We start from the raw sequence: 12219 nt of genomic DNA on the forward strand, positions 1-12219 counted from the left end.
TTTGCCGCTGCTGAGCGAAACTGGGGAGTCGCGGGGCCCGGGTGCTAGGCCCTGTTTCCCAGGCCTCAGGAGGACGACTCGCCACTGGAAACCTGGCCAGTGAGGGAGGAAGCGCAGAGCCGGGGACCCGGGACTCTCTGCGCCTTGCAAGAAGCGGACGGCGACAGGTGAGTCGCGCCCTTTTCCCGCCCCTGGCGGTGATCGTCCCCGCACGCCACGGCGGAGAGGCGGGGGTCGAGGGCCGCCCCCCGCTCAGCTCTGCCTGCCTGGCCTGGGCGGACGTCGGGGGGCCGCGGGGCGGAAGTTTCTCCGGAAAAGCGCAGGCCATTCACGGTGGGTGTGTGGCTTTCGAGCGCTTCCGAGATCCTCTTCCTTTGGGCCTTGCCTTTTCCTTGCATATACCCATTGGGGTTCATTTGAAACGCAGCAGTTCGTACATGTTATAAAACGTAATTGAAGTTACCAGTGTTATGGAGGGCCCCGTGTTAATTATGAAAATTATGCATATTGCAGAAGTGGATTTCACTCTTCAAAAATGTCCAAGAAACACGAGGTATCAGAATAGCTCACACTGTGTTTTAACTAACGCTTCCCGAGAGCATCGTTTGTACAGGGCGCGAGGCTGATGGCCGGACCCTGAGCCACGCTGCTGGGTTTGAATGAGAGATCTGCCCTTTATTAGCTGAGCAACTTTGAGCAGGTTACTTTACCTGTTACTGTTTTCTCATCTTTAAATCGAGTTGTTGTATGATTTAATGAGTTCTCTGAATATTCTGTGACTTACGGTATTCACTCGTTTCATATTCGCAGTCTCCCAGGATGTCACGCCCCCATTTTCCTGATGCTCAAACTGAGGTACAGAGAGACGAAATGACTTCCTCAAGTCAACCCAACATGACCAGGATCAAGTTCAGGCAGCCCACACTACATCCAGTTGCTGCCTGAACTTGGTGTGTTCCTTCAGTTTCAGTTGACAGACACTGATTTTATTCCTCTGTGGACCAAGTTCTTTGCGTGGTGCAGGAATAAAGCAGGAAAGCAGGCAGATCCTGTCCTCCCGGGGCTTGCAGTCTCGTTCAGGTAGTTCATAGTTGGGCTGCAGGGTCTGAATCCGGCTAAAACTTCTGCAAAATGAGTACTGGTCTTTTTTTTTTTTTCCTTTGGAAAGAGAGTCTGTGACTCTCAAGTTCTCTAATGGGTCTGTGATCCAGACATATGAAGAAACATTTTATCAGAAGAGTTAGTGTTAGCATAATGTCTGACACATTGTGTGAGCTTAAAATAAAGCCAAAAAACTGGTTGAATGAATGACAAACTTACAGGAGTAGAGTGCTAGTTTAGGGTCATGAGCAGGTTGCTATGGAGGAGCACACACACACACACAGGTCACCTGCCTAGGAGTGCCTCTTAGATTCACCAATGTCAGCCAGGTGAAGGGTAGGGAGACAGTTCATTGGAACAGTTACCACTCTTCCCTCCTGTAGGATAAGGCAGTTATAACACATGAATAGCAGCAGCTATGACAAGTGGCACAGAGGAGCCATCTGTGGTTCCATGAAAGCCTACAATGGGAACAGGAGACTTCATCTATTCATGAAGGTCAGGGAAGTTTCCTTGAGAAAGTGATACTTAACCTAGGAGTTAGGGCCTTTGGAGCATGGGGAAGAGCCCTCAGTCATCAAAGACCCTGTGGTGGGAACAGGTAGAGCTCCAGGGACTGAAAGGAAAGGTGTGGTTGGATAAGATAGGGGCGAGGGGGAAATTTGGGTGGCAAGAGCTCAGACGAAAAGGCATTATAGGCCATGGTGAGGCATTTTTATTTTATGTCTATCCCAGAGTGCCACTGAAAAGTTTATTGCAGGCAGGTGACAAGCTCACATTTTGGGAAGAAGCTGAAGATAAGCCCAAGTGGATTAACTGGAGCCCCAGACAGGGACAGGGCTCTCTGGGGAAAAACTAACATAAGAAGAGGAGAGGGTCTAGAACCAGTTCCTGAAGATAAGCTTGAAAAGGAGACAGATGAAGGGAGGTCAGATGTGTGGGGAGGAAGGGGTGGAACTGGGAGAGTGGAAAGTCCTGAAAGTCAAGGAAGAGTATTTCAGGGAGAAAGTGGTCAACTGTGCTGAAAACTACAGAGTTCAAGATACAGGAACTAAAGGTACTCATTGGCAGGACTCTAACGTCCCAGTTTTAAAACCCCAAAGTTGCCAGATTGAGTGTGATCTCATCTGGCTTCAGAGAGCTTGAGGCATGGGATAGACATGATCCCATGATTGCTGGCTTGAGCCCAAAGGTCGCTGGCTTGAAGTCCAAGGTCGCTGGCCTGAACTCGTCAATGACTTCAGCAAGGGGTCGCCGACTAGGCTGGAACCCCCTGGTCAAGGCACGTATGAAAAGCAGTGGACAACTAAAAGTGCTACAATTATAAATTGATGTTTCTAATCTCCCTTTCTGTCTTTGTCTTTATAAAAAATAAATAAAATAAAGTAAAGGTACTCTTTGGCTAGTCACATGGAAGTTGCCTTTATTGGAAGTTATACAGTGTGTCCGTAAAGTCATGGTGCACTTTTGACCCGTCACAGGACAGCAACAAAAGACGATAGAAATGTGAAATCTGCACCAAATAAAAGGAAACCTCTCCCAGTTTCATACCTATTCAGTGCAGTTTGATGTGGGCTCATGCACAGATTTTTTAGGGCTCCTTAGGTAGCTATCCCGTATAGCCTCTACAGACTCATCACTGACTGATGGCCTACCAGAACAAGGTTTCTCCACCAAAATGCCGGTTTCCTTCAACTGCTTATCCCACCAAGTAATGTTATTCCTATGTGGTGGCGCTTCGTTATAAAGGCACCAATATTCACGTTGCACTTTGGTCACGGATTCAAGTTTAGAGAGCCACAGAACACACTGAACTTTCCTCTGTACCGTCCACATCTCCACTGGCATGGACGTTGGCTGCTCTGCTGTATACACGGTGTTACATTATCATCTGCGCATGCTGCCACATCATCCTACAGAAACTGGGAAGGTTTTCCTTTTATTTGGTGCAGATTTCACATTTCTATCATTTCTATCGTCTTTTGTTGCTTTCCTGTGACCGGTCAAAAGTGCACCATGACTTTACGGACACACTGTATAAGAAGCAGAGGAGAAATGGAGAGAAAAAAGAACCTGTGAGAATTAACCGAGAGGAAGAGAAAACTAGGGTTTTTAGCTGGAGTGGAAGTGAGAGGAGGAGCCATTGAGGTGAGCGTGAGAGCCTCAAAGAGGAGACTTTAACTGAAGGAGTGAATATGTGAGAAAGACAGGCTCTAGATATCTCGGGCCAGATGGGTTGGGATCAGCACTGGAGTCACGATTACCCTGGACAATGAAAGGTGTAAGTGCAGGGAAGGGGAAATAGCAGATGGGTTATGTTTGGTGTGATGAGTTGCTCTCCTTTCTTTGTAGAGGGAGAAGAAAGGGCACTGGTTAAGCGTGAAAGAGGGAACGGGGTTGGGAAGAAACTAGAGGTCTGACTTGAGAAAATTTGACAAACTTGGTTGTTTTAGGATGGTCTGGCTGAGCCAGAAATTAGCCTCCTGGCTCATTCAGGGAATCGCAAATAGTAGAAGAGTAAGGATGGAGGCTAGTTAGACACAAAAGTTACATTTTACTGTATAATAAAGGAAGCATCACAAATCATGAAAAAAGATTGTTCAAAAATGGTGCTTGGGCCCTGGCCGGTTGGCTCAGTGGTAGAGCATCAGCCTGGGGTGTGGATGTCTCAGGTTCAATTCCTAGTCAGGGCACAGGAAAAGCAACTACCTACTTCTCCACTCCCTCTCTCTCCCTTTCTTCTCTCTCTCTTCCTCTCCTGCAGCCATGGCTTGATTGGTTCCAGCATTATCAGCCCAGGCACTGAGGATGGCTCCATGGAGCCTCTGCCTCAGGCACTAAAAATAGCTCTGTTGCACACATGGCCCCAGATGGATAGAGCATCGGTCCCTCATGGCGGTTGCCAGGTGGATCCCGGTCAGGGCGCATGTTGGGGTCTGTTCTGCTATCTCCCCTCCTTTCACTTGGAAAAGAAGAAAAAAAATGGTGCTTGAAGATAAACTGATTAAAAAAACATTCTTAGTTCACAACCAGAAATTTCAAATGAATCAAAGGAGCTAACCTTTAAAATTCAAGCAAAAATATAAAGAATATGGGTGAATTTTTATCTGATCTTCTGGTACTTAAAGCAGTAGGAATCATAAAGGAAAGGGAAAATGCCCTGACCCATTGACCACTTAAACCACTTTTCCCTGACTCATGCTATATTATGACACTTGAAGGCACTGTGCTAAATGAAATAAGCCAGACACAACAGGACAAATATTGCATGATTCCACTTATATGAAGAAAAGGCAAATTCATAGAGACAGCAAGTAGAATAGAAATTACCAGGGGCTGAGAGGAGAAAGGAGTGTGGAATTGTTTAATGAGTGCAGAGTTTGTGTTTGGAATGATAAAATAGTTCTGGAAATAGTGTTAGTGGCTGTACAACATTGTGAATTTACTTAATGCCACTGATAAAAAAGGTTCAAGACAGGAATAATTAATCCACAAAAGGCAATAAAGATGGTTAAAATAATTTATTAAGAAAAGCTCAGCCTTGCTTGACCAGGCGGTGGTGCAGTGGATAGTGTCGGACTGGGACGTGGAGGACCCAGGTTCAAAGCCCTGAGGTCGCAGGCCTGAGCAAGGGCTCACCGGCTTGAGCACGGGATCATAGACATGACCCCATGGTTGCTGGCTTGAGCAAGGGGTCACTCACTCTGCTTTAGCCCCCCAGTCAAGGCACATATGAGAAAGCAATCAATGAACAACTAAGGTGCCTCAATGAAGAATTGATGCTTCTCATCTCTCTCCCTTCCTGTCTGTCTGTTCCTATCTGTCCTTCTCTCTGACTCTTTGTCAAAACAAAAAAACCTCAGCCTCACTAATAAAATGAAGTGAATTACTGAGGTATTCATTTTCACATATCAAAATTATAAGTGATGAGAGAAACACTCATACTGCTTGTGAGAATGTCATTTGAGAGAGTTTTTCTAGGTAATGAATGAACAACTTCACACATTTCCTCTTTAGTAATTCTCCTAAAATTCAACCTAAAGGAAGAAAATATGAAATGTGGACATTCAGTATATAGCAAAAAATCACAAGTAGTCCCACTGCTCAATACTAGGAAATAAATTACAAAATTATAGTATATCTATCCCATATATTACGTACTCATTTTAAATATTTAGAGCATTTTTGATGCCTAGGTTAGATACAGTGGGTAAAAGAATAAATTATATACGCAGAGGTGGGCAAGTTTTGAGTTCACAAAACAGAGTTTATTCTTGTATTATTATTTATTGTATTATTAATACAACTATAATTTTGCCTACCCCTGTATAGATTGCAGAGGAGCCACAACATTTATACTTTTCACCTTTGTAATCCACAGTATTTGTTCATCAGAGAGAGTGAGATAGAACCAGACAGACAGCTTTAATTGTTCCAACAGCTCACTTGAGTACGTGATAGTTCACCCTGGAGTAAGCAGGAAATTGGAGACAGCCTGCTTTTCCGTTAGCCTCACTGTGCAAGAGCATCATGCTGTGGTCAGTGTAGTTCTAATATTTAATCTGTCATTTTTTTAACCCCCAGAGTAAGCCAACTGCTTCATCTGGTGCTTAGCCAAACACTGGGACCTGATCCCGCCCCAGAGGAACCTTGGCTACACCAGACTTAGCGGAAGACGGGTATGTTGGTATTCAGAGTGGTGCTTAAGAGATTTTCAAGGAAAACTTTCACTTTATAGGCTGAGTTTAGAACCTAACGCTCATGTGTAAGGCAAATTTATGTATTTAAACATTATAATGAAGGGTGCAAGAAGTACAGAAAAACTAAACTTATATGTCAAAATATGAAGTTGTCTATAGGTGATGGGATTATGAAAGACTTTCCACTTCCTTATTCCTTTCAGAATTTGGCAGATCCTTTATAGTGATAGTGTATTACTTTTATAAGCAGTGATTTTGCTTATGAGTATTTAAAACACAATTTTCAGTTATTCTTTGTAAAGAATGTACTTCTGTCTAAAATATAATTTAAAGTCATATTATTGCGAGAATTTTAGCTCCAGATGTTTCCTAGTAATGATTCCATTTATTGAGTACTTATTATGTACCAGGCCCTGTACAGAGTGCTTGGCATGCACTTTAACCATCGCAGTATTCCTGTAAAGTGCACCTGCTGTTGTCTCTATTTTACAGCTAGTGCTCGGTATAATGAATACATATTGAACATTTACTGCGAGGCTCAGTTCTAATTATTACTTATTTAATCTGAGGCTAAGTAACTTTCCCAAGATGACCCCATAAATTAGAGTCAGGACAAGGCATGGGCAGTTTGGTTGCAGAACCCACACTCCCTCCAGCATGTGGTACAGATGTGAGGCCCGAGCTTGTGGGGTCCCATGACATGCCTACAATTATTTTGGACATCGTGGGCACTAACTGAACTATTTTACCAAAAGTAAACCAAAGTGAGAACATTGTTACTTGTTATTTTCCCATAGAGAATAATCATTTATTTGGATTACTTAGGACAGGCTTGAAAGTGAAGAGTCCTTGGCATTATGAAGGGCCGGGATTGGAGATGACTTTTCTCGGTTTTCTTTCAAATCTACAAATAGTAAGGGAAGGCTGCTAACGAGCCAAATAGTTGAGTACCACACTTTTGTGGTGGAGCCAAGACACTTCAACTCTCGAATACTAAAATTTAAAACCACCAAGTAGGCATGTTTGCATTACCAGAACTATAAGAAAATCAGGCATCAGGCACAGTGTGGCCATCTCTAGGTAACTAAAGCTGTCAAGTGGGACAGCTGGTTAGACTTGTAAATGTTTGGTCCTCGTGCCACAGCTAATGTGAATTCCACGGCCCTGCTGGGCCAGTCACACGGCATTTCTCTTTGTACCTGGCTAAGATTTCTTTTACTAATGGACTTATAAAAATGATTTTTACCTAATTCTCATAGAAAAGCATATATTTATTAACTCATTTTAAATAAAACAAATTAAATGACTTCTTTGGGGTAAAAGTTATTCAGCAAAAATATTTACTCTGGATTATAAAGATAACCCCACCTTTCTTAGTAAGTATTTGCTTCAGTAAACATCACCTTGAAAATGTAAAACATTAAAATAAAATGAAAGCCTGACATGTGGTGGTGCAGTGGATAAGTGTTGACCTGAAAAGCTGAGATCACCAGTTCGAAACCCTGGGCTTGCCTGGTCGAGGCACATATGGGAGTTGATGCTTCCTACTCCTCCCCCCTTCTCCCTCTCTCTCCTTTCTAAAATGAATAATTAGAGTCTTAAAAAAAAACTTTTTAAAAAATAAATAAAAGCCTGTATATGTAGGTAAGTAAATAATATGTTTCCTAAAGAGAAAAGGGAATTTGTGTCAGAAGTAGCATCTATGGCCTGTGAATCTTTGAACTTTTTGTGATTTTGCTACTGAGCTGTAAAATAGTAACTTCACAAGGTTGCTGCAAAGCTCAAGCAGGCAATGTATTAATAAAGTATATGATGTCTAAGTTGTGAAGAGGTATAATTACGTGATAAATTATTTAAGAGGATATAGTTAATATTCCACATGAGTAATTTTCCTAATTTAAATCCACATTATTTCCATGCCTCTGATTTACAGCTCAGATTTGTGTTAGTGTTTGAGAAGTCAGCACCCCTTAATGTTAAAACCAGTGTTTTCTTTCTTACAGGCACCCTGAGCACATTCTGAGTCCCAGGTCAGTGAGGATTAGCCACTGGATTGCAGGCATGTTGTGGAAGTTGCTGATGAGATCCCAGCCTAGCAGGCTGTGTTCTCTCAGAAGGATGGTATCAGCTCCGAAATACAGACCTCTTTTAGCATGCTTCACCTATACAACTACGAATCAGTCAGACACAGAAAATAAAAGAACAGTGGAAAAGCTCTATAAATTTTCAGTTGACATCAGGAAAATTCGCAGATTAAAAGGATGGATACTTTTGGAGGATGAAACCTATGTTGAAGAAATTGCAAATATTTTACAGCAACTAGGTGCCGATGAGACTTCTGTAGCCAGTATTTTGGAACGCTGCCCAGAAGCCATTGTCTGCAGTCCAACTGCTGTTAACACCCAGAGAGAACTCTGGCAGTCCGTCTGCAAAAACAAGGAAGAATTAGTCAAGTTAATAGAACAATTTCCAGAATCTTTCTTTACTATTCAAGACCAGGAAAACCAGAAACTGAATGTTCAGTTCTTTCAAGAGTTGGGACTCAAAAATGTGGTCATTAGCAGATTTTTGACAACTGCAACTAGTGTTTTTCATAATCCTGTTGAGAATAATAAGCAAATGATAAGGCTTCTCCAAGAAAGTTATCTAAATTTAGGTGGCTCTGAGGCCAACATGAAAGTGTGGCTACTAAAGTTATTAAGCCAAAACCCATTTGTTTTGTTAAATTCTTCTGCAGCTATACTGGAAACACTAGAATTTTTCCAGGAGCAAGGTTTCACAAACTTTGAAATTCTCCAACTTCTATCCAAATTGAAAGGGTTTCTTTTTCAACTTGGCCCAAGAAGTATACAGAACAGTATGTCCTTCTCTAAAAATGCTTTCAACTGCACACATCATGACTTGAAGCAACTAGTTTTGCAATGTCCTGCCCTTTTATATTATTCTGTTCCAGTTTTGGAAGAGAGAATTCAGGGATTATTAAAAGAAGGAATTTCCATTGCTCAGATAAGAGAGATGCCAATGGTTCTTGAATTAACACCGCAGATAGTGCAGTACAGGATAAGGAAACTGAATTCCTTAGGCTACAGCATAAAGGGTGGACATCTAGGAAATCTAAATGGAACGAAAAAAGAGTTTGAGGCTAACTTTGGTAAAATTCAGGCCAAAAAAGGAAGGCCATTATTTAACCCTGTGGCCCCATTAAGTGTTGAGTAGCTTGCTGGCTGCTAGTGCTTCTCTCTGGCAGTGCACAGGGAAACCGAGCAGCAAGGGCACGTGATCCAGGCAGTCTGTAGGTACAGTACTAGTACTTTTAAGAACTTACTTAGCTTCTGAGTTGTGTGTAAATTGCCTCTAAGTAAATAATCTCCAACTCATTTGCTATATTTTAAAATATAAATTGTACTTATTTTAAATAAAGTTGATAATTTTGACCTTAAGCTATTTTTTTTAATCCTATACTACTAAATGGCACATCATTGTGGTATTTTATAAGTGAATAATTTCTAAGAAGCTGATAAGTGTGCTCCCTTAATTCAAAGTACGGATACATTTTTTTCTTAAATTACTATAGCACATTCCATCTGGGATGCAGATTCAGCCTTCTTGCTCACCACCAGCTCTGAAACATCACTACCATGGTCTGAATTCTATAGCTTAGTGTGAAGTAAAACATCAGCAAATTTTGAACACATGTAGAGAGAGCTGATTTTATGTCCTGGTTGCAGTAAATGAGTATCTTTCAAAACCAAGTATTACTCATTCAAAAAGAACAATTAGAGCTTACCTGTAGGGTCAGCTTGTTTAAAGATGACCATTTTTTTAATCTCATGAAATGCTTTTAAATGTATTCATTACTTTCCCCATTTTACAGATGAGGAAACTGAAGTTTAGAGGCCATTCAGCTGCCAAGTGACAGCCCAGATTTACAATGATCTGACTTCTTTTCAAACCTTGTGAATAGAAAAAGGATTGCTTAGGAGTTGGCATGAGAAAAGTCACCCCTACCTGACCTGCCAAAAGAGTGAGTACCAACAAATTTAGGAAACTTTTTAATGAAAACTTTCTACATAAAATTGCCTAAATTTAAAATTATCTAATTTATAGACATTTGAAGTAAATGGAGCATTAAAAACTTAACTGAAAATCCAAATCTGACTATAAAAGGGGAAGTGTGTGATGGCTGGTACTGATTTTAGTAGCATTTCAAATTTCTATTACTAAATCTTGTTCCAAGGTAAACATTACACAGGTAAAGACTGGCTCCCTTTCAGCTGTGGGGTTTGAACTTTGTAACAAATACACAACCAAACAATTGACTGTTAGTCAGTGTCTGTGCACTATATGTGCATGGCCTTAAGGAAAAAATTATGAAAAGGAAGGGCATGTCTTCAACAAATGCAAGTAACCCTCTCTCTCCAAATTTGTTCACTTCCTTAGGAAAAGTGAAAGATATCTCTCTGCAACACCAAGTGCCAGGCACACTGTGCTTTGCAGCCCTAAGAGTTTGGTACCATTGTTTATTGTTCTACAGATGAGGAGACTCAGGCACAGAGAGGTTTAGTTCCTTACCCAGAGTCACATGAGAATGTTTGTTCAAGAGTGACAGTCAGTACAGTGGGGGCTGGGAAAGGGGTACAAGTTAAAATGAGCATTACAGGTCCATCTAAGCAGCAGAATGTCATTCTAAGAGTGATGTGATACCCTTGGAGAAACTTGAATTTGCTTGTTGTCCTGACATAATTATTAGTGGTGATCTCTGTCAACTGTCTCAGCTTGAAATACATTATACATAATATAGTCACCTTTCAGATGTCAGTTATCTGAGCACAGATGTCAAAGAGGCAAATGGCAAAGTCTGGAGTTGTGAAAAGTCAGGACTCGAGATAGCTACCGAGGGGTCATCTGCATATCTACGAAATGTAAAGCTATGACTCTCAATGAGCTCACCCAGAAACAAAGTACAGACTTGTCGTGGCTGGCCAATCTGGGAAAGGGTTGACCAGAGGAAGAAATCTGCCAAGAAAAGAGGGTGTGGTTAATAATATTGAATGCCATGGAGATGCCAACTAAGGTACAGATTAGTGACTAATGGATTTGTCAAACAGGAAATCATTAGTTGGCTGTATCAGGAATGGTTCTGGATGGCTGAGAAAGTTAAGAAGGCAACTGGCGTGGGTTGAGGGAATAGAGAAAGAAGTTAAAATTTTTCAAGAAATTTGGCTGCAAAATTTTTCTTTTAAGCAAATACTAAGACATGCTTACACACGGATGGGTATGACCTGAGAGATGGATGACAGAAAACTGCAGGATTATATCCTTGAGAAGTAAAGGCAGGCAGTCTTTGGGTAAGAGCAGAGATACTAGTACTGGTCCATGGAAAGTGGGAACAGGTGCAGGCAGGTTGATGGAGTCGGTGGTGTGAGAGGCAGGAGTTGCTGTTGTTGCCTCTTTCTGCAGAGGACAGTGGAATGGGAGGAGGGGAGTATAGCAGGAGGGTTGGGAGGAGGAGGTATGAAATAATCATTTCCAGGAGTAGTAGGTAAGTGAATATACAAGAGGATATATAACAAAGTCTGGCAGAATTGAGTGGCCATGTGTGCTCTGTGGCCATTAATTTAAAAAGAGCGTAGTCAATTCAGCAGCAAAATTTAGGGACACAGGCACAGAGAAGCAGATGCACTTCTGGTTTCAGAAATTCATTTATAGCTCACTGTACCTTAACAAGATTCAAATTTTAAAAATCCACATTTGTGGTAAATAATGCAGTATATTGACTTTATTTTACCTTAGACTAAATCTTATTTTATGTTTTCTTTTGTAAGCCTTTGAATCTCTGCTTTTTTCCATTCTTGTATTCTTATTCAGATCTATGAATTTAAAATTCAAAAATCAAAGCAGAGGGCAATAGGTAACACTAGAGTCAATTGTGTGAAATAAAGGCTGTAGTAACAATTAAATTTCCTTTAATTTATGTATAATTACACTACACTCATTTTTGTAGCAAAGTGTAATTAGCTGCCAAAGTAAATATGGTCACCAGAAAGAGTCCAGGGAGTTCAAGTTAGATAGCTTGGGAAATGTAGCACACAGGCAGCAGGAGGCCAGCAGAATGACTCGTTACTGAGTAACGAGTGGGCTTATGTTTCTGGACATAAGCTGAAAAAGTTGTGACACTGATTCAAAAGCAATGTAAGAAATTAAACTAACATTGAAAGTTAGCCTATTCCATATTTGTACAAAGAGAATAAAGATACTTCTCTTGTAGTGATTAAACCAGATAATGTATGGACAGAGCCTGGAGGGTAAGTAGATCCCTAGAATATACCCATTTCTACCTTCCACCAACTTGTTCGCCTCCCTTTGAGTCACTTCAGTGAGAGGGCTAAGTTGGTTCAGCAGCTACTTAGAAAAGAGG

General features: G+C 41.3%; 1 protein-coding gene across 2 annotated transcripts; it reads left to right on the forward strand.

Moving 5' to 3' along the window:
• MTERF2 (mitochondrial transcription termination factor 2) lies at positions 1–9229 on the forward strand. 2 transcript variants are annotated; one of them, XM_066355995.1, is made up of 3 exons: positions 1–167; positions 5686–5780; positions 7805–9229. In XM_066355995.1, exon 3 carries the CDS (start codon positions 7863–7865, stop codon positions 9015–9017), a length of 1155 nt encoding a protein of 384 aa, XP_066212092.1. In that variant the 5' UTR covers positions 1–167; positions 5686–5780; positions 7805–7862; the 3' UTR covers positions 9018–9229. The 2 variants fall into 2 exon arrangements, with proteins under 2 accessions (XP_066212092.1, XP_066212090.1); XM_066355993.1 differs by lacking the exon at positions 5686–5780.
• Positions 9230–12219: the final 2990 nt, after the last annotated feature.

Source organism: Saccopteryx leptura, chromosome 1 (assembly GCF_036850995.1).
Source record: "Saccopteryx leptura isolate mSacLep1 chromosome 1, mSacLep1_pri_phased_curated, whole genome shotgun sequence".
NCBI lineage: Eukaryota > Metazoa > Chordata > Mammalia > Chiroptera > Emballonuridae > Saccopteryx > Saccopteryx leptura.